This window comes from Leopardus geoffroyi, chromosome C1 (genome assembly GCF_018350155.1).
Source record: "Leopardus geoffroyi isolate Oge1 chromosome C1, O.geoffroyi_Oge1_pat1.0, whole genome shotgun sequence".
In the NCBI taxonomy this organism is placed as follows: Eukaryota; Metazoa; Chordata; class Mammalia; order Carnivora; family Felidae; genus Leopardus; species Leopardus geoffroyi.
In genome coordinates, this window is record NC_059328.1 from 176,684,252 (window position 1) to 176,707,192 (window position 22,941).

At 36.5% G+C, this 22,941-nt stretch overlaps 1 protein-coding gene across 2 annotated transcripts in view; it reads left to right on the plus strand.

The window, feature by feature from the left end:
* The window catches only part of WDR75 (WD repeat domain 75), a 31,221-nt gene extending 11,905 nt beyond the window's left edge, over window positions 1–19,316 (plus strand). For both annotated transcript variants that reach the window (XM_045480498.1, XM_045480497.1), the window contains 17 exons: window positions 1,116–1,240; window positions 2,791–2,861; window positions 3,843–3,962; window positions 4,711–4,799; window positions 6,716–6,874; window positions 7,676–7,735; window positions 7,821–7,936; window positions 9,223–9,398; window positions 10,547–10,704; window positions 11,094–11,274; window positions 12,107–12,201; window positions 13,257–13,352; window positions 13,888–14,057; window positions 14,591–14,650; window positions 17,526–17,672; window positions 17,993–18,084; window positions 18,979–19,316. In XM_045480498.1, the coding sequence (XP_045336454.1) occupies window positions 1,116–1,240; window positions 2,791–2,861; window positions 3,843–3,962; window positions 4,711–4,799; window positions 6,716–6,874; window positions 7,676–7,735; window positions 7,821–7,936; window positions 9,223–9,398; window positions 10,547–10,704; window positions 11,094–11,274; window positions 12,107–12,201; window positions 13,257–13,352; window positions 13,888–14,057; window positions 14,591–14,650; window positions 17,526–17,672; window positions 17,993–18,084; window positions 18,979–19,183 (2,120 nt within the window). In that variant the 3' untranslated portion in view covers window positions 19,184–19,316. The remainder of the gene's footprint in view (window positions 1–1,115; window positions 1,241–2,790; window positions 2,862–3,842; window positions 3,963–4,710; window positions 4,800–6,715; window positions 6,875–7,675; window positions 7,736–7,820; window positions 7,937–9,222; window positions 9,399–10,546; window positions 10,705–11,093; window positions 11,275–12,106; window positions 12,202–13,256; window positions 13,353–13,887; window positions 14,058–14,590; window positions 14,651–17,525; window positions 17,673–17,992; window positions 18,085–18,978) is intronic.
* Window positions 19,317–22,941: the final 3,625 nt, after the last annotated feature.

The window sequence follows — 22,941 nt, forward strand, 5'->3', positions numbered from 1 at the left end:
TGGTCATATTGGAGAAGCATATTCTACAGCATTTCTGACATGTTTGAGGACTAGGAGGGAGGTTGGATTGGAGTAATCCAAGGAAGAATAGATAATATACATCCTTGTATGCCATTGAAAGGACTTTGGTTTTTATTCTGAGTAGATAAAAAGCCATTGAAGAGTTTTGAGCAGAAAAGTGAAATGTTAATTGTAGTAGATTCACTGGCTTATTGAGAATAGACTAAAGGGGGACAAGGATAGAAGTACAGGGTACAGTTAAGAGGTACATCTTACCAGTTAGATGATAAGAAATGATTGAATTCTGGGTATCTTTGGAAGAGACAGCCAACAAGATTTACTAATGGTTTGAATATGGGATATGAGAGAGAATTCAAAGATAACTCAAGGATTTAGTGTAAGCAACTTGGTAAATGGTGGTGCCACTTCCTGCAGTCGGCAGAGGGGAAGACTAAGTTAAAAAAAAAAATCAAATGTACAGGGTTTGGGGATGTGAAGTTTGTGATGACTGAGAAGGCTAGAAGAATTTAGAGTTCAAAGCAAATACTAAACAGGCTGGAAAATGGGAAAATGGTAAATCGATGTGTTACAGAATTTCATATTCATTATAATGTCTGAGAGGATAAGGAAATAGCATACATAGTAAAATATAGCTATTTTCCCTTGTGAGTTTTTTAAAAATGGGATATAAAGAGAACAGCATGTCAATATTCTAGAAGAGATTTATCCTATAAATATGTGGCAAGCACATCGCATTTCTGAAAGCTCTCGGCTGGTTTGTTGCCTTTGGCTGCTCAGTTCAGTGATATACTGTATCCATTGTAAAGGTCAGCCTAATACTTTGGAAGACAGAATGCACCAGTAAGATAAATTGTTTTGTATTTCTATTTAGAGAGAGCATGTATGTATACGAGTTGTGAAATTAGACTGCCATTCAGAACTTGTATAGTCAAATGAACAGTCCAGGGTGAAGGTACATTTTTTTCAAGATGGCCTAGAATTATTATCTTGGCATCAAATGTATCTAGAGTACTAATTAACAGTTTCCTGTGAATAAGTGCACATGTTCATTTTCTCTAGAGAAGCTTTATATTAATATAGCTTCCTTTGGCTAGATGTATTTCAGCTGGTTTCAGTGAAACTGCCAAAATCATCAAGCCGGGAGATAGAAGCGAAGGAGCTCTCCTTTGTTTTGGATTATATAAACCAGTCACCCAAGTGCATTGCCTTTGGAAATGAGGTAAAATTTTAGTTTCCTATTTTGTACATAAAATCTCTTTTCAGCAATGTTTGCTCTGAGCATTTTATATTCCAGTGATTGAATGTTGCCTTGAGTTATAGTATTTATGTTAGCGAAGAAGTTTGTTCCGTTGCTTTAGCATGTATTTTTGGTATAGAGTTTTTAGGATCCTTAATGTTGTGTATACCTGTTGCTCTTGTAAATCCTCTAATTGTTCAAAAAATACCAATATTTTGGCATTTGTATTCTTTCTTAGCCTGCCTCATGTAAAAGTACTCAAATCCTTTCATTTTGGACTGTGTCTTTAGAAAATTACGTCTTCCTGTCCATAATCAGTGTGCCCAGTATAGAAAATTTGCAAGTTAAAAATAAAGTGGAGAAATTAAATCTTACCAGTGATATTTGGGGAATGTCTTTCTAGACTTTTTCCTAAACATTCATAAAATAATTTTTCTCAAACTGAGTTAGGATCTGAAGACTCTTTACCTTTTTTTCACCTGACATTGCAGCATGAATGTGTACTTAAATGTTCATCAGAAATAATAGCTCTGTTATGTTTATACCATGATTTATTTCGCCTTTCCCTATTACTAACCACTTTTTTATTTTAAAATCAAGTACCCCCAAAAGCCCCTAGATGACATTGTGGTGGCATGTTTCTATAATTTTAAGTTTATAGCATTATTTTGGCATTGTTCTGAAAAGGTTTAATTTCTTATGGTAGAGAAAACGCCGTAACGTTAAAGACTGACAGTACTGAGCATTGGGAATATATGGAACAAAGATAAACATCTGTCCTTACCATGAGCCAGAAGTTACACTCCTTGGTAGAGAAATAAGAACATGACCATAAAATGACCTGTACAAGAATGATTAGTATTCATAGTAGCTCCAAAGTGGAAACCCTAATGTTCATCAAGAGAATAATTTGTGATATGTATTAATTTATTGGAATTCTGCTTCATAATAATAGAAACGAATGACACAGAAAAGAGCATGAATGAATCTCAAAAGGGTGATTTTGAACTAGAGCTCAGACACAAAAGTATATACTGCACCATTCTGTTTATATGATGTTCTGGAACAGACCGAGAGGTAAACTGTGGTGATAGAAATCACTGGTTGCTGGCAGGGGCAGGACCATTGGGAAATGACTAAAAAGAGGAGCAAGGAAGCATTTTTGAGGTGAAGAAAATGTTCTAAATCTTGATTTCTTGATTGTGGTGGTGGTGGTTACATGGATATATACATGTGAGATATTGCATTGTATTGTGTGTAAATTATGCCTTAATGGGAAAATTTCAAGTCATTATTCTTAAAGCTAGAGAGTTTAGTTTTCAGATATAGTACCTAAGTTTGTCTTTTAATTTTCTATGATTATCTTAACAGGAGTATCCTTTCCATAGCTACCTATATCATTTTATATTGATATACTCAATCTGCAAAAAAAAAAAAAAAAAATTAATTGTGTTAACTTTTGTGATGAGAACGTTTCTTCTTAAGGAGTGTTGCCTATTTTTGTGAATGTTATCTTCTCTTTGAAATACCAGGGGGAATATGTTGCTGCAGTACGGGACTTTTACTTGTCTGTTTATTTTTTCAAAAAGAAAACAACATCAAGGTAAGAATTCCTTTTTGATCATTTTATTTACTCAAATTTGTTGCAATTTTATTTCATCTTCATACCTGTGATCCAGAGTTGTGTCTAGTTTCCTGTTGCAAGTGATTGTGAAACCACTAGATTTAGAGGTAGAGTTTTTAACACAACAATGCATGCGGTTGAGAGAATCAATAATTAGTCACAAACACCTAGGGAGGTTTGTCCAGCCAAAACTCCTTGTCCCCTTAGATTCTGGTGTTCATACATGATGTCAAAATTGGATGTAGTTGGAAAAGGCTACCCCAGGTGGTGATGCTTATTGGCCAGTTTTGGGGCTTTGGGGTAAATATAGGCTTTGAGATACCTGGGTTTAAAATGAGTCAAATTTAGTTTCTGCAATCTCACTGTACCTCAAATTAGCATATATTTAAAATAGGCATAATACCTATCAGAGTTGTAAAGATGAATAAAATAACATATTTAAGGAGACTAGTGCGAAGCACGCATGGTGACTCCTCAAGTGACACTCCCCTCTTCCCTTTTACCCTGTCAGGATTAACATTTGTTTTTCTTTGCAGTATAATAAGGATCCTGATACCTTTGGATACATTAGCCAGTTGTCACAGATATAATTTATTAGGCTTGTTCATACCTAATGTTAAAACTTAGCTTCAATTGACAAGAAATTTGAACAAACTTGGCTCGAGCAAAAGCCACTGAGAAGACTGTCTTGGCTTTATTTCAAAGTCAGTGGCCTCTATAGCCAAGTTATCATGGTAGAATATTAGTCATGTGAAGTTTATACTGCGTAAGTGTTTGCAAATTCGTGGTTCTTAGACACGCTATATATTTTTTTTAATCCTGTATTTGTATTCAGTGAGTTTTGAGAATTCTCCAGTTTGGTTGATAAGGGACAACTCCCCCCAACCCCCCCCTTTTTTTTTTAAACTACATCACCACTTACCAAGAAACTTTAATAAGGGACACTTTTTTTTCTTCTAGGTTTACTTTATCATCATCAAGAAATAAGAAACATGCTAAGAACAATTTCACATGTGTAGCATGTCACCCAAAGGAAGATTGCATAGCAACTGGTCACAAGGATGGCAAAATTCGTCTTTGGTCAGTTGACTCGTGAAGAGTATGGTGAATGTATATATTATATTAGTCCTGCACAACAGAGCTATCCCTGGGTTCAGGAAAAAGGATAGTACCGAAAAGCCATTACTGGTGATAGAGATTAGGCTTTGCTGGTAGCCTGTTTCTTATATTACTGTGCTCTTCATTGCATAGACTTAAATTTTAAAATTTGTAACCTTGAGGGGCGCCTGGGTGGCGCAGTCGGTTAAGCGTCCGACTTCAGCCAGGTCACGATCTCGCGGTCCGTGAGTTCGAGCCCCGCGTCAGGCTCTGGGCTGATGGCTCAGAGCCTGGAGCCTGTTTCCGATTCTGTGTCTCCCTCTCTCTCTGCCCCTCCCCCGTTCATGCTCTGTCTCTCTCTGTCCCAAAAATAAATAAACGTTGAAAAAAAAAATTTTTTTTTTAAAAATTTGTAACCTTGAGCTTGTAGGAGGAGTTAATTCCATTTTGTCTCTGATTGCTTTATTGAGGAGAACTTTTTTATCAAGCTTTGAGTGAAAAGGAAAGACTAACAAGAGCATATACCTAATAGGACACCATGATGATCTATTGTTTGTAGAAGTGACTCTGGTTAGAGAGAGAAAATGTAATTTTTACACATTGAGACCTACAAGCTTAATAATATAATTTATTATTTTTGGCATATATTATGTGCATTATATTTGGCATGCCATTACTTTCCTGACTTAATGCCTTTGGTGAAAATAACAATTTTGGTTTTCTCCAATAGGAGGAATTTTGATGATGATAAGAAATACACGTACACATGTTTACATTGGCACCATGATATGGTTATGGATTTGGCTTTTTCAGTGACAGGTAAGTGCAAGTTTAATAATTAAAATAATCTTTTGAAGTATGTGGATCAGTATTCACTGCATTTATAGTTTGAAAGGTGTAGAATTGCCTGCACCAGAGGAATCGTAAACACTTTTCTCTCACCCCTGTGGTTTGAGCTTTTTTCAGCACAATACCATTTATTTTAGGTTTCAGAGCCCATCAGAGTATCAAAGTGTATACCTATGATAAAGTCCTTGTTGTTAACTAAAGAACCTACTTAAATCATATTAGTTGTTTAAAATGTATGTCTGCAAGGTTAAGTGCTTGTTCATAAGAATAGCTGTAGTTTATCAGAGCAAATGATTATGCTAGTGCTTTACATGCACTACCTCATTTAATTTTTAAAGCCATGACATAGGCATCGTCTTTCTCCTTTTGCACGTAAAGGAAGTGAGATTTGTAGTTGAGAACTAACTTGCCTAAGGTCACACGGCTGGTAAGTGGGATTTGGACCTATGTCTCATTCAAAAATTTATGTTTTCAAATATTGGATGAGTTGTAGCTCATTTACACAAACTCTCATGTAGCTAAAATGGAACACAAGGTCTGAATTATTTAAAATTGTGAATGTGAATGAGGTGATCTACTAGGGTGGAATGTGTGTGTGCATATGTATGTCATGTTGCAGGCAGTGTCATTTCTTCTGCCCTTCATCCTCACTTCTATTTTCTTTGCTGTGGCCTCTACCCTAATCTGGGCCAAGACCGGTTGATACTTATTGTCACCGACTTTTCTTTATTTTGTTACCTTGTCCATCTTGTCTGCCACCTCTCACAGCAGTTAGCAGTCACAGCTATCTGTGGTGGCTTTACTTAAGCCTTGGAACATTTAGGATTAGCCTTTTCAGATGGGTCTTGGGGAAGAAGGAGTAATTCGGCTAGTTGGCACTCAAAGGGAAGAAAAGAATACAGGGCACCCTACCCTGCACCAAGGCTTTGATGTAGGCAGCTAACCTAGGCTTATTAGAGAGTTGAATTCTTGTTTTTATATTATAAGTCACGTGACTATTTCTAAGAATAGTTAAAATGGTATATGGTTGTCAGTAAAATGTCAGCATTGATCCTGTATATGTATAAGAGAATTAATAGAAAAAGAAAGTTGCCTGTATAAATGAGCTACAACTTCTAGTTGCTTTGAGAACAGGTTATAAGTTCAGGCAAATATGAACAGTATAAACTGGGCTGGTGCTTTGCACCCAGTCATGCTGTGTGTGAGCACTGAAGTTGCTGAGAAATTTTATCATGGGTGTAGAAGTTTATTTACTTTTTCTACCTCTATTAAGATACTTATGATTATTCTCTTTATCCCATAGTAGGAATTGATTACATTTATTTCTCAAGTGTTAAAATAATCTCACATTTTTACAATAAACTCAACTTTGCAATATATTATCCTCTTAACATATCCTTGGATTCAGCTTGCTGATATTTTTGTTGGGGAATTTTCATCGGTCATGAAATTGGCTTGTAATTTTCTTAAAATTTATTAGTTTTAGTAAAGGGTTATGCTGTTCTTGTAAACAAGTTGAGAAATGTTCTCTTTTTTATTACCTGAAAGAACATAAAATTGGTTTATTTCCTAAATGTTTGGAAAATTTTGTCATTGAAGCTATCTGGCCCTAGATGATGTTTGTTTCATTTATTTTTTCTCATTGGCAGAAGAACTGGTCAGCAACAAACGAGTCAGATATTGTTGGAAAGGAAAATCCTAGGATCATTGATTATTAAGTGTGTCATCTTAAGTTTATTAAAAGCTAGGAAGACACTTGTTTGCATATCTTTAAAAATAGTGTATTTCTCTAACACGGTAAGGAAATTTTAAACGTTGATTGTATTTTTCTTTCGATTTTTTCCCCCCAAACACTTCGCTTTTCATTTCTGTGGGTGGATGAGAAGGCACCAGTCTGCTGAGTGGTGGTCGTGAATCTGTCCTTGTAGAGTGGCGCGATGCAACAGAGAAGAATAAGGAGTTCCTCCCCCGTTTAGGAGCTACTATTGAACACATTTCAGTCTCACCAGCAGGGGATTTGTTCTGTACTTCTCACTCTGATAATAGTAAGTCTGAATTTGTTGTGAGGAGATGGGGTTGTATAATGCCTAAATTATAACTCTAGGGATGGAAAATAAGAGATCTAATTAAGAGTAGCATAGGATTTAACGAGGATTTTTTCTTCCATTCTTCCTGTTTACCCCCTTTTTGACTCTGCCACCAGAATCCAACATTTTCAGGATCATTTTTATGAAAATGTAGAGCTAGGTGTATTTGGTTCTTGTTGTACTGCTTCTATTTTGAAACCTTTACATGTGAGATGATGTGGGCATAGAAAGTGAGCATCTGTGCTTTCAACAGATGTAATGACATTTTCAAAAAATGCTCATGTGGCCACTCTGCGTTAAGAGTCCTGTGCGTTCTGACGGGGGTGGCGCAGTCTCGTATGCCTCCAAAACTTTTTGCGCATTCTCTTACTATGGAGCCTAAATGTAGATCTCAGAGCTCACTGCCTCCTTTCCCTTCAAAAAACATAACTGTGAACAATCTATTAGTGCCGTGACTCGTTTCAAGGTAAATTGTGTCTTTTAGGGTAAGTTTCTGAATTAACACTTGATATATTCATATGCACAACTGATAAAACTTAAAGCCTCCAGAAAAACTCCTTCTCCCCAACTCTAGTATTTTAGCTAAATCACAAAATAAATTCTTGACTTTCTAATAATACTCTGAGTAAATTGAACTTACCAGTTGTTTCGTATTCTGGTGTATTTTAGAATGACATAAATTCAATTGATTTTTTTTTTCCTTGAAGTTCTGACCAATCTATGATTTTTTATTTATTTATTTATTTTATTTATCCACAGAAATAATAGTCATTCACAGAAACCTTGAGGCTTCCGCAGTAATTCAAGGCCTAGTGAAAGGTATTGCAAAACCCAATGGGTCTGCACATTTTAGAAGTGTGAATATTTGTATGAGTTTAACTGTTATTTGTCACTTCTTTTGCAGACAGTAATATCTTCACTGGGTTGATGGTTGATCCCAGAACTAAAGCTTTGGTTTTAAATGGAAAACCTGGCCATTTGCAGTTTTATTCTCTCCAGCATGATAAGCAGTTGTACAATGTAAGATTTTGATCCATTAATTAGCCTTAAATCTAATGAAAGTTTCCAACAGCATCAGTAGGGTCAAGTAACTTATTTAGTAGCTTCTAAAAAAAGACTCTGTGCCTTTGTTTACTTGAACATTATCAGTACTATCTGTGGTTACTTAGTTGAATTGTTTACAGCATGATTCTAATGAGGCCATGGTTGCAAATTAAATCTACATGTAAGTCAGCTCTTATGCTGGCTCCGTATTTTTGTTTCAGACTGCATTCTAACTATCTGTCACACACATCTATGCCTTTGAGTCACAAGAATACAGAAATAAGAATATGAGGATTGTAGGGGCGCCTGGGTGGCGCAGTCGGTTAAGCGTCCGACTTCAGCCAGGTCACGATCTCGCGGTCCGTGAGTTCGAGCCCCGCGTCGGGCTCTGGGCTGATGGCTCAGAGCCTGGAGCCTGTTTCCGATTCTGTGTCTCCCTCTCTCTCTGCCCCTCCCCCGTTCATGCTCTGTCTCTCTCTGTCCCAGAAATAAATAAACGTTGAAAAAAAAAATTTAAAAAAAAAAAAAAGAATATGAGGATTGTAAATACAAATATGTCTCTGTGGTAAAGTGTCATAAAATTTTTGGTGTAAAAAGGGATGCTTATTAATCCTGATAAACACAATCCAGACTTCCTACTTCTTTGTGCCCCACGGTACCCTTCATAGATTTAACATAATGGCTATACACTTGATCTGTATCACTCCCCTGCCTTTAAACCCTTTTAAGAAAGGAAATTTATTTCTTTGTACATTTCCAGTACAGTGCCTGGAAATAGTAGTTACTTGATCCATATTTAGTAAATAGACAAGGGAATGGGATAAAAGAAACAACCATACATAAAATTCTGTCTACTTATAACGTTGCTGTCTTTCTTCACTTCCTAAAAATTGTAGGTTTTATTTTTGCTCTTCTCATTTTTAATGATACAGAATTTAACCTTGGGATTTTATGTAAAGCTCTTTGTTTATAGAAACAAGAGACAAGCATTATCAACTAAAGGTTCTGTTGTATCATGTGAATGGGTCAGTCATCACTAAAGTTTAAGGTCATTGGAGAATAATAATAATGCTACTGAACTGGTGCTATATAATGTCCTTAATAATGGCAGTTTTGGTATCCATAACTAATAAATATTTCCTTTTTTTTCCTTTAAAAACCTGTTACTATAGATTCTGGAAATTATCTGTAATTCCTTGAAAACTTGAACATGTATGTGTTTACATTAATAAACATTTTGGATTCTTTTTTTAACCCTTCAGTTAGATATTATACAGCAAGAATATATCAATGATTATGGTCTGATCCAAATCGAGCTAACAAAGGCTGCATTTGGCTGCTATGGTAACTGGCTTGCAACAGTGGAACAACGTCAGGAAAAGGAAACAGAGCTTGAATTGCAAATGAAACTGTGGATGTATAATAAGAAAACACAAGGGTAATACTACCTATGTGGCTATTTCAGAATGGAAGATATTTGACTTTTTATTTTATGGTTTCATTTGTCTTTAAAATGTTTCATTTTGATAAATTTTAGATTTAGAGAAATGAGAGAGATGTTATTCTCCAAATAAAGCCTTTAAGCTTTCTGCTTTGAGAAGTATTAGTGTCCTCCAAGTTTTAATGTCATCTCAATGCATAAATGAAGAAACATGAAAAAGTGACACTGCAAGGACACAGTACCTAATTTCAAGCAGATCCAAAATTAGAACCCAAATTTCTTAGTTCCTTTGCTCTTTCATTAACATTATGCTACCTTCTTCGGAAATAATGGCAGTGGTAGGCAGCAGAAGTGTATTGTAGTATAACGTGCATGTTTTGATTAAATGGGTTCACTAGTTTCATACGTTGATTATAGTAGCCATTTATCAAGTCCTTGGTGTGTGCCAAGAATTAGGCTTAGTGCTTTTGTCCTACCGATCTTCACAGAAATACTCTAAGATAAACTTATTTTCTACATTTTACAGGTGAGGAAACAGTCCCGGAGGGATTAATAGATTGTCACTAGTCATGCTTCTTATGACATGGACTTTTAAAAAATCACAAGACAGTTTTCTCCTGATGTTCTTTTAAGTACACTGTGCTAGCACAGATTATCTTTCATTCATAGCAGCACCCTGTCAAGCTGGAAACAGGCTTTGAAAAAGTATTTTCTATGACTGTAAATATTGAATACTGACCGGGGAAGTTTGAATAGGTAGTTCTCTTTCTGTATTTTCTTGCCACAAGTAGGGGCTTTCATAGCCGTTCCATTTTTTGCTTATTCTCTCAAAGGTAGATTGTAAGGCATCTGAGTTCTGTACAGTTTTCTTGCAGAGTTAATACAGTAGGCTTTCACCATAAGTTGACTGTATACATAATCATCTCTATATTGTGTAAGTTACATGAAGACAAAGATAATGTGTTAGAACTCTTTATATCTTGTGGCTATTAGAGATAGAACACTCAGTTGTCTGTCTAGATGATAATTGTCAGTTGCCCATTCCTAAAGATGCTCTTATAAGATGTACCATAAGAAATTCTTACATGACAGTATATATATCATATTGTTCTGATGTAAAAATAAATTGATTTCCTTTCTGTTAGGTTTGTTCTTAATACAAAGGTTAACATGCCACATGAAGACCACATCACAGCTCTCTGTTTCTGTAATGCAGAAAAATTTGAAAACCCCACCTTGGTTACATCTAGTAAAGATGGTCACTTCAAAGTATGGATATTAACAGATGATTCTGATATATACAGTAAGTTAATTAAATAAGGTATATCAACGCATAATTTAAAAAATGTTTTAAAATATTTCTCTTTCATGAATTGTATCCATTCTGGAAGAACATTTTCTACCTTATTTAATGCTGTGGGTCTTGATTAATTAAGTGCTGATTGTTTTTGTTAGGGTACAGTTAAAAAAAAAAAAAAAAGGCAGTTCCTTCACTGTTCCACTAGAGGGAGGTCAGGATCTCTAGGAATGGGCATAAATTTCAAACCAATCAGTGCTTTGTAGCATTTCTAAAGTTTCAGGGAGGTGGTTTTTTTGTTGTGCTTCTTTTGTAATCCTTATTGCTTATAACTACCTTAAAGTATTATCTAGCATTTATACCATTTCTGAATTATATGATCTATGTTTTCACAGAAAAAGCCGTTGGCTGGACTTGTGACTTTGTGGGTAGTTATCACAAATACCAAGCAACTAACTGTTGTTTCTCTGAAGATGGCTCTTTACTAGCAGTCAGTTTTGAGGAAATTGTTACAATATGGGATTCAGAGACATGGGAACTTAAATGTACATTTTGTCAACGAGCTGGGAAAATAAGGTAAATAATTTGGGGAGTATATCATTTTTTTTTTCTTTAACTTAAATGGGTCTTTCCAAATAAACATTATTGGTAATTTATGCTTCTGCTAAAGGTAGTCTGTGGGTCAGTGAGAGTCAGCAGCAAACCAAAGTGGTGGGAAGCTAAAAATTCTGGGTATGTGAACCATTTGCTGTGATTTTACCCCTTTCTGAAATCCAGATTAACATTTAACTCTTGACCTACAGAAATTTTTTCTTTATAATAAATACTTTTCATGGTTGTGCTACATAATGGAAGCTCATAACCCTCAGTGGATCCAAACAATGCTTATCTTCTGTTTTCCCATAAAAACAATGTTGTACTGAAACTTTGTTGCATCTAAGAAGGGCAGAAGAAAAAGCATCAGTTATCTGCGATTTTACTTCAGGCAACTGGCATTTGAGGACAGACTTGCAGATGGCTAACAAAATAGTTTTTAATTCCCAACATATTTTGTTTTGTAAAACGTCCTTCAGAATTCATATTATTTCTTTCTCTACGTTAAACAAGCGTAAAAAAGGGTTTTGTTAAATACCTTTGTACATTTCACATGTTGTCTATAGTATGTGTCAATTATACTGTGCAGCATATTAGAGAAAAAAATTGATCATAAACCTGTTTGTAAAGAAACAAAAGAGCTAAGTAAACCTTTCCTTTTGCTCTCTTTAGCCCCTTTTTTCTGCAGGATAGTTGTAAACAAAAATATGTGTCTATCTAAAAATCTGCATTGTGTAAAATTATGCTAGAAGTCTGCAATCCCAAACTCGGTGTGCTGGAACTGACAGATAACTTCCTTGTGGTTTTAATATAGGCACCTTTGCTTTGGGAGATTGACTTGTTCAAAGTATCTTCTTGGTGCTACTGAAAATGGCATTCTTTGCTGTTGGAATCTGCTCAGTTGTGCATGTAAGATCTTGTTTTACTATAAAGTGATTTGGCAAAGCATATAATAAGTGGCCATCAAACTTCGGCATTTTAGGACTTCTGGGTCGTATCTTCGTGTCTCTATCCAGAGAGTATATAATTTGTCACATGTTATGTGATATCACCAAATTTTGGAGGGCTAGGCCTATAATAGACATACATTATTTATAAACTGCCTAGTTGGCCATAAATTGATTTCCATTATCCTGGCCTTTCCCTACTATGTATAATTTTCTGTTGCCTTCCATGATATCTGTCCTCATAACAATTTGAGGAATGTTTCTGCTAATTTGTAATGTGCATTATCCCTGACAGTATCCCTGACAGCTTTACTTTGTACCCTTTCACAAGCCTCCTAATAAGTATGGACTTACTTATTTTTACTCATTTCATTCATTGGTATTTTACTCAGTTGAGTATGTTTGGAAGGCATGGTGGTTGCTTACTAATGAACATATGTGATAGTCTCTTTTTATATTCTCTACAGTGATTCTGGTTAACATTTTGCCCACGTTTAGCAGCTATGGTAAAGCACTGAAATAATAACCATGTCATAGTATGTGGAAGGAGTACTTTGTTTTTCCACTTCCTGCCCCTAGCTTTAGTGCAGCCTTCCACAGACATTTTCAGTTTGTTTCCATGTGTTATTTGGAAATATAAAATCCCTCTTCTTAAGAATAATAGAATTGAGGGGCGCCTGGGTGGCGCAGTCGGTTAAGCGTCCGACTTCAGCCAGGTCACGATCTCGCGGTCCGTGAGTTCGAGCCCCGCGTCAGGCTCTGGGCTGATGGCTCAGAGCCTGGAGCCTGTTTCCAATTCTGTGTCTCCCTCTCTCTCTGCCCCTCCCCCGTTCATGCTCTGTCTCTCTCTGTCCCAAAAATAAATAAACGTTGAATAAAAATTTTTTAAAAAAAAAGAATAATAGAATTGATTGTCCCAGTAAAAATTGAGTATGTACTTTAAATAACAGGCTTAAAAAAAGCTTTTGGTAAATCTCAGAAGTAAATTGCTCTTTTTCTGCTCCCCCCCTTCCCCAGTGGAATGGAGTGCAAAATTAAATGTTAGAGTTATGGAACCTGATCCTAATTCAGAGAATATTGCTGCAATCTCTCGGTCTTCAGTGGGTTCAGACTGTAAGTACACACCATACTTTGATAACACGAGTAAATCTCTTACCAAAATTTTCTTTTTAACGTCTTTAATATGAGTTAGACTTGCCTTTAAATCCAATGTTTGTTTTAGGCCATTTGGCCTGAGGTGTGCTATTGCCCTTTCTTGAGTTAAAGTTTCTTGATTTTGCCCCTCTGAAGCATTTCAGGAAGCTTTAATCATTCTTCCTCTATCCTCTTGAAACACTTCTACAGATCCCTATTCTAGTACCTACAACAAAATAGTGCAATAATATCTTGGTGTCTGCCTTCTGCAGTAGGACCTGGTCTCTGGAACGGGGAATTCTTCTTCCTCTTTTTTTATCTTCATATCCTCATTCCTAACCTTCTTGGCACGTAGCAGGCACCCAGTAGATATTTGTTGAATCAGAGCCTAAAATAATGACCTGGGCCATTTACTCAATGGGGTAAGTCCCAGGATTAGTGTGATCTGCCAACCTGAGGCTGGAACTGACCTTTGCCGGCAAAATGTTATTGTCTGTTTGTTTTTTCCCTCTAGTGTTTGTATTTAAACCTAGTGAGCCAAGGCCATTGTATATTCAAAAGAATATCTCCAGAGAGGAAGTCCAGTGGGGAGTGTTTGTTCCACGAGATGTCCCTGAATCATTCACCTCAGAAGCTTACCAATGGCTGAACAGATCCCAGTTTTACTTCCTAACAAAATCACAGGTAACCATCCCACCTCAAAAAGGGAACCACTTTATATATATAATTTTCATCTGATTTGATATTTGAGAGTAATAGCCCATAACTGGTGGAACAGTTTCATTAAAAGATTACTTCCCAAAAGAAGGAATCCATTATGCTTCACACAGCAGTCTTATTAGTGTAAGTATATTAGCACCACTTTACCCCGTACCTTTGAGATTCTTCTAAGTAGTGTCTGTATTATCTCCATGACTGTGGAAAGGCAGAAGACAACTAAAATCCTTTGAATGGTAGCTATTAGTGTGGTTGATATATATATTTTTTAAATACAAGTGTGGCTTCTGGTTGATCCATCAGTTGAATTCTATTTCATTACTAGTCAGTTCTTAAATAAGATTTCTCAGAACAATCTTAACTGTCACAGCAGTTTGTCACTAAATATGTTTGAAGTTTTCTATTTGGGCAGATAAACATATCAAGATGAAATATTGACCTCATTTTTTAACTCTACAACAAATTTTTATTTAGCTTTTGCATCATTAATCTCTTTTCAGAGTTTATTGACATTCAGTACAAAGTCTTCAGAAGAGAAACTCACACCAACAAGCAAACAGGTATGTTTTAGCCACTAATGGTGCAGACTACATTGCCTCCCTACACAGATAACCTTATCTGTTTGAATTCAGCTATGAGAAGAATGTTCCACCTGCCCTAATGTGGAATTAAACATATACTTGTAAGCTACTTGGCCTCTTTCGAGATTATACTTACTTTACAAATTAAAACTACGTTTTAGAAATATCAAAAATATATGCTTGTGATTTAAAGAGTCAAATAGCTATACAAGACTCTCAGGAAAACTTGTTAACATCACTGCCATCACCCACAAAGATCATCACTTTCAACTCTTCTAGCTGGAGTTTTTATTTGCCTCTCTATCTCTAAGAAACATGTCTATGTTACTAATTCTCTATTTTTCAGATTAAGTTATTATCTCTTAACTGATCAAGTTGTTACTCTTTTTCACACCATTTCCCTCATGTACATAACATACACACCTTTCCTGTTCCCCAGTTTTCTCAGTATAGACAAATTAGGTCAGTATTCATTATAACCAATAGCAATTCACAGCTGAGTCATGTAGTAATCAACAGATTATTTTTCTTTTATTTGCAACTTTGTTTTCTCTAGGGTAAATGATTATCTTCTTATTTGTATAGTTTTCTATTTGCTCAAGTTGTATAAATATTCTCTCAGAATTTTCAGATATATTAAGTATTCTTTCAAATCTTGAGTATTTCCCAGGAGCCTGTGATTTGCTTCAGTCTGGACTGATTGCTCTATAAACTTATAAACTTTCTACACAGTAGTTGTCATAGGATCTACATTCACCGTCATTTGGGGAATCATTTTACCTCTACTCTAGTGGATCTTATAGCTTTCCCCTTTCTTTGGTCACCCCTTTGCTTTGATGAAGCACATTCTGTTAGTGCGTGGGAGGCAAATTTAAGACCTTGGATGTTTGGGAATGTTGCTGTTCTCTCCCACTTGAGTGGTTGGTTGAGTTATAAAGTAATAGGTTGAAAATCATTTTCTCTTAGAGCTTTGGCGGTATTGTCCTATTTTGTAGCTTTGGGTGTTACTGGAAGTCTAATACCATTCTTATTCCTTTGTCTGTAAACTAGCTTTGTTTTCCTCTGAAAACTCCTTGAATTTGTTCAACAATTTATTGTTTAATATCTATAGGCCAGGAACTGTTCTAGATGATTGGAGTACACCAGTAAGCAAAACACTCAAGTCTCTAAACTTAATGGTGTTTACACTCTAGCAGCAAGATACAACAAGCATGAAATAAGTAAAATATGTAGTACTTTAAGAAGTGGTAAGAGGGTGCCGGGGTGGCTCAGTCAGTTTGGTGTCCAACTCTTGATTCCAGCTCAGCTTATGGTCCCAGGGTCGTGGGATCGAGCCCCACATCAGGCTCTCCTCTGAACATGGAGCCTACTTAAGAGTCTCTTTCTCTCTCTCTACCTCTCCCCCCCCCCCCCCCGCCATTAAAAAAAGCGATAATTATGGATGGAGGAAAAGAGGAAATGGGTGTGGGGTGCAGCTTGCCATTTTATGTAGGGCAAAGTAGGGCTCGATGAATAAGAGACTTTGGCTTTTCCTCCAAGTAAAATGTGGAACCCCGTGGAGAGTTCTGGTTTTTTTAATGTTTTTTATTTTTGAGAGAGAGAAAGAACCTTGGAGAGAGAGGGAGACAAGAGATCCAAAGCTGGATCTGCACTGTTAGCGCAGTTTGATGCAGAACTCAAACTCCTGCACCTTGAGATCATGACCTGAGCAGTCAAAGTCAGATTCTTAACCAGCAGAGCCACTCAGGTTCCCCGCCCCTTCAAGAGTTTTAATCCAAGAAATGACTAAGAAAGAATTCCTTCTTTGCCTTCAATTTGTCTATTTGTTACTTAGTGCTGGACCTGCTCGAATGGTGCTTTAATATTCTTATTTTTGTACCTGTTTTCTTTCTACTTTCAGGGAGATTGCTTCATCTTTATCATCTTATCTGCTTTTTTCTCTTTTGCATACTCCCACATCCTTCATATGTGTGTTTTCCATCTGTTTTGGTGTCTTTCATTTCAGAGGTTTTCATCAGAGTCTGATGATTTCTTGGCTGTTTTTATTTAAAAGTGATCAAAAAAGTCATTTGGAAGGTCTTTGCCTAAGTAGAACTTCTCTGCTGGCCTCCGCCATCTGGCTATTTTTGAGAAAGTCTCCAAAGTCATTATTTTTAGGTCTTTTTATGATTGCCCAGATAAAATTCTTCTAAGTTCTTGCCTAGAGGATATCAACCTGGAAGCACGTTCTGTGAAGTACAACTGCCTGCAGCTGTGACGACACTGCCACCAGCCCCCACCAGGCAGTTCAGTTTAAAGTCACACTTTTGTTCCACTCTCCCAAGAATGTACTTCCAGCCCTCTGCTGGGGCTCAAAAGAAGATCTAGGAATCTGAGTCCTCTCTAAGCAGACATTCAGCCTGGCTCCCTGGTTATTTGTTAGCACCAATTCCTGGGCCTTTGCAGGATTCCACAATATAAATCAGAATGCTTCCCAGCCAGCTTGGGATTCTTTTTCGGGTCTACTAAATTACTTATCACTCTTGAACCTGCTTTCCACCTTCCAACATGTTATTTACCCATTTTCTTTCTCCTGTGGGTTTATGTCCTTTTGAAAACCCATTTGCTGTCATTTGTCATTGGGGGAGAAGCAGTGTTATGTATTTTGTTCTGTCAAGTGTCCACTGTTAGCTTTTCCCATAGTAAGTGGGCTGCTAGACCTCAGTTGCTTTACCTATAAAGTGTAAGAATCGCGCTAGATAGTTTTTAAAGTTCTTTCCATCCTTGACATTTTACGACTCTGTAGTACTTTTTTATGGAGTCAAAGGCAATTGTTTTTATTGAAGAAATTTCCCTTTGTCTTAAATCTTTATAGCTACTAGCAGAAGAAAGTCTTCCAACAACCCCATTTTATTTCATATTGGGAAAGCACAGGGAACAGCAGGACGAAAAAATAAATGAAGCTTTCGAGAGTGAACTGGTACAACTACCCTTAACAGAAAATATACCTGCGATTAGTGAGGTAAGTGATTCACAACATGAAACAGATTAAATACATTAAAGCACCTTATAGTTTTTATACAGTTTATAACATAATTTTTGAATAATTATTTGTATACTGTGCAGTTTTAATACCTAAACCAAATAACATAAATTTGCAATTCCAGATTATCGTGGTCTGACCCGACAGGAGGGGAGAGATTATTGTTCGCTTAAGTATAGGAAGGCGGGAATAAATTTTTTTTTCGGTTTGGTTTTTCTGTGGAGAAACCCTGTTACATTCAGCTGGTGGCATTAAATCATTTTAAATGAAACTCTATTTTTCTTGTTTTTTTACTCTAGCTTCTTCATACTCCAGCCCATGTATTGCCATCTGCTTCCTTCCTGTGCTCCAAGTTTGTAAGCTCATTGCTGCTGTCTAAGGAGACCAAGAGGTAAAGCAGTTTTTAAAATATGTTTAGATATTGTTTTGGGAAACAAAATGGTTATGTTAGCCTTTATTAGAATGTTCTTTCACTTTGAGGCTTCAACATGTGTGGGTTAGGACACTGACCTGCACAGTCAAAAATCTGTGTGTAACTTTTGACTCCTATAAAACTTAACTACTAATGCCTACTGGTGCTTGGAAGTCTTACCAATAACAGTCAATTAACACACATTTTATGTGTTGTATACTGTATTCTTACAGTAAGATAAGCCAGAGAAAAGAAATTAAGAAAATCATAAGAGAGAATACATTTGCAGTATTGTACTGCATAAAAAAAAAAAATCCATGTGTAAATGGATCTGCAGTCCAAACCCATGTTGTCCAAGGGTCAACTGTATTTCTCTTTATTTAAGCTTTAACATGTAGTTAAAAGATATATGACGATTAAGCCAAGTAAATAAAATACATTGAAAATAATTTTCAGGAAGACCTCATGTGTGTACGGTTTAAGGATTTGATCTATGATTAAAAATTACACACCTGTTTTTTATAATAACCCGTAATTTATTTAAAAAAAATTTCATGTTTGTTTGAAAGAGAGAGCAGGGGAGGCATAGAGAGAGAGAACCCCGAGCAGGCTATGTGCTGTCAGTGTAGAACCCAGCATGGTGCTCAGTCTCACGAACCGTGAGATCATGACCTAAGCCCAAGAGTCAGATGCTTAACTAACTGAGCCACCCAGGCGCCCTAACCCATCATTTTTAAAGTGCACTTAATAAGGTTTTTCATTTACTTTCCCTGTATGGTTATATTTCTACATAGGTGTCTTAAATTAGAAACTTACTGTTTAGTTAGAAAAATGTTTGTTTAAATTGTTTGTTTTATTCTGTTGTAATGAAAGTGGTGAAGAAATTCCTGAAGACGTAGATATGGAAGAAGGAAAAGAAAGTGATGATTCAGATGAAGAAAATGATTTTACTGAAAAGATCCAGGATACAAATAACACAGACTTGGGAGAAGACCTTCTACATCAGTTGTCAAAATCTGAAGAAAAAGAACTAAGAAAATTCAGGAAAGTAGACTACAGCTGGATAACTGTCCTTTGAGCCTTGGAGGTGGGGGAAGGTTCTTGCACTTTGTGTTTTTTTATTGTACATTGATACTCCAAAAACATCTAATGTTATTTCTCTTCTTAAAATATTAAATATGAACAGGATTTACTTTTTAAATAACTGGTAATTCAAAGCTGTCTTTGCATCATTCTTAATGTTCCTGGGTGCATTCACATAGACACCATCTCCTTTTTATTTTGAGTAACATCAGCCTTAAAAAAAGCTAGTTTTCTCACAGGTGATTATAGCATATGTCCCCTTATTTGCAATTTGGAGATATAAATAGTCGAAAATGAAAAGATTTTGTTGATGATACTATTGTTAAATTTAACATCAAAACTCATTTGATAACCAAATAGGACCTGAACAGATGTGATGTTTCTGTAGTCCTGCTTCATACCTTTTGGTGTATTTATTTCTCATAGAGAAATGTGGAGCAATTATTTGATTATGTGGTGTTCCACAGACCCCACTAAGGGTATTAAATATGGGCTGCCTACAATCTGAAAAATTCTAAATTCAAATCATTTGGCTCTGAGCCTTTTGACTAAAATCTTATCTACTCACAATTTTTAGGAAAGCCTTGGAAAATAAGAGCTGGTATTACTTTGTCAGTGTTTTGGCTATGTGTACTGAGTCAAAGAACAACTACCTTTTTTCTGTTTTGTTTTTTTTTTTTTAGTGTTTGTTTATTCTTGCGAGAGAGACAGAGCATGAGCGGGAGAGGGGCAGAGAGAGAGGGAAACACAGAATCCAAAGCAGGCCCCAGGCTCTGAGCTGTCAGCACAGAGCCCGACGTGGGGCTCAAATTCACAAACCGTGAAATCATGACCTGAAGTCAGACGCTTAGCCAACTGAGCCACCCAGGTGCCATAAGAACAACTACTTTTTAACCAAAAGTCCCACTGCTAATAGAGGAGAATGCAAGTCTCTGTTTTATATTAAAGTACTGAAGTGGCTACTTTCTAACCATTTAGCATTTGGAGTTTTCCCAGTCTATCCCTATTAAATTGACATTAAAAAATTAACACAAAAACAGTAAAATACACAGCTCTCCAGTCCAAGACCATGACATAGGATGACCTGGAACTCCACTTCTCCACAGACACACCAAATCTATACATATTTCTGGTGCAATTCCTGAGGACTAACTGAACAGCTTCTGCACAACAAAAGATAAACCACATACACAACAGCCAAAGAGACAGAGACACAGTAAGGAGAGAACATCTACTCCCCACACTGCAAACTGCAGTGGAGGAATAGTACTGAGGAATTGCATGCAAACAGTTTTGTCTGCCCTGGAGCACAGGAAAAAAGCCATGGTTTAAAAGAGCAATTAGAATAGAAAGTGTTCAGCCCTAGAACTCTGTCAACCAGTAGGAGAGCTGCTGCCCTCACTCCAAGTGAGGGCTTGGTGAGTGTCATGGTTTATATTCTCCCTCCATATTGATAGCATGGATGGGAGCAAGGTCAGAGCACCCTAACCAGCTTAGCACTTTAATAACTAGCTTAGCACTTAGCCCCTATCACCTCCAGTTATCCCACCAAGGTGGCCCCAGTGTGATACTGAATACCCCTGGTCAGTACTCCTGTAGCTGCAGGCATCTTGTCAAGGTGACACAGGTACAAAGTACTTGGAACACTCCAGGCCCAGCCATCCCACCAGGGCATCCCCAGCCCATGCCAAAGTCAACAGGCATTCACAGTTTACACAAAAGATGACCATACACAGCACCATTGCTTCAAGTTTAGAAGTAGCTGATCCACTTAATTCATAGAAACAAACACAAAATGAAGCAAAATGAGACAGTGGAATATGATCCAAATGAAAGAACAAGATGAAACCTCAGAGAAGTGAAATAGTGATAGGCAATAATCTGATAGAATTTGAAGTAATGATCATAAAGATGCTCACCAGACTGGAGAGAAGAGTGGAAGAACTCAGAACTTCAACAAAGAGAAAATCCAGAAAACCAATTCGATTTGAATGCATTGACTAAAATGAAAAATAGATGGAATTAACAGATCAGCAAATGCAGAAGAACGGATCAGCCATCTGGAAGACAGGCTAATAGAAAGCACTCAAGCTAAACAGGGAAAAAAAAAATTACAAAATGAGAACAGGTTAAGGAACATGTTGGACAACATCCAACCAAAAACATTCACATTCTTGAGGGCCCCAGAAGAAAAGAGAAAACTTATTTGAAGAAACAATAGCTGAAAACTCCCTAACCTGAAGAAGTCTGGTTCAGGAAGCACAAAGAGTTCCAAATAAAATGAATCCAAAGAGGTCCATACCAAGACACATAATTAAAATGTGAAAGATTAAAACAGAATTTTAAAAGCAGTGAGAGAGAAGCAAATAGTTAAGTACAAGGGAAACCCCATAAGGATAAAAGCTGATTTTTCAGAAACTGCAGCTCAGAAGGGAGTGGCATGCCATAATTAAAGTGTTGAAAAGGAAAAAAAAAACTATAACCAAGTATACTCTACCTAGGGAGGCTATTCAAAATAGGAGAAGTGTAAAAAACAAAATTCTAGTAAAAGTTCAAGGAATTCATCACCACTAAACAGGCCTTAAATGTTAAGGGGTGCCTGCATAGCTCAGTTAAGTGACTCTTGGTTTTGGTTCAGGTCATGATCTCACAGTCATAAGGTCAGGCTCTGCGCTGAGCATGGAGTCTGCTTGGGATTCTCTCTGCCCCTCTCCTCACACATGCACTCTCTCAAAATATTTTTTTAAATGTTAAAGGGACTCCTTTAAGTGAAAAAGAACATAATTAGAAATAGGAAAATCAGGAATAAAGATATAAAATATACATAAAACATGGAGGGAGTAAAAATGTTCTTCTAGAATGTGTTCGAATTTAAGTGATTATCAACTTATTGTAGACTGCTATATATTTAGGATGTTATAGATGAACCTCATAGTAACCACAAACCCAAAACCTGTAATAGACACAAAAAAGTAGAACGCCAACCATAACACTAAAAATCATCAATCACAAGGAAACAAGCAGGAGAAGAAAGGAACAAAGAAGTACTAAGAAAACCAGAAAACAACAATGACAATAAGTACATACCTATTACTTTAAATGGTCTAAATTTGTCAATCCAAATACAGGGTTGGGGTGGGGGGACATATTTATGTGTTACCTGCAAGAGACTTCTATCAAACCTAAGGATATACACAGACCAAAGGTGAATAGGTAGAAAAATACTTCATGCAAATGGAAATAAAAAAATAAAACTGGGGTAGCAATATTTATATCGGACAAAGTAGACTTTAAAACAAAGACTATGACAAGAGACAAGGACATTACCTAATGATAAAAGGATCAATCCAACAAAAGATACAACACTTGTAAATATGCACCCATCACTGGAGCAACTAAATACATAAAGCAAATAACAGACATAAATGGAGAAATTGACAGCAATAAAAGAGTAGGGAATATTAACACCCCAGTTACATCAATGGATAGTTCATCCAGGCAAAAAATCAATAAGGAAATGGTGTCTTTGAACATGTTAGACCAAATGGATATAACAGATATGTACAGAACATACCATCCAAAAACATCAGAACATTTTTTAATTTTTTTTTTTAACATTTATTTTTGAGACAGAGAACATGAATGGGGGAGGGTCAGAGAGAGAGGGAGACACAGACTCTGAGGCTCCAGGCTCTGAGCAGTCAGCACAGAGCCTGACACGGGGCTTGAACTCACTGCGAGATCATGACCTGA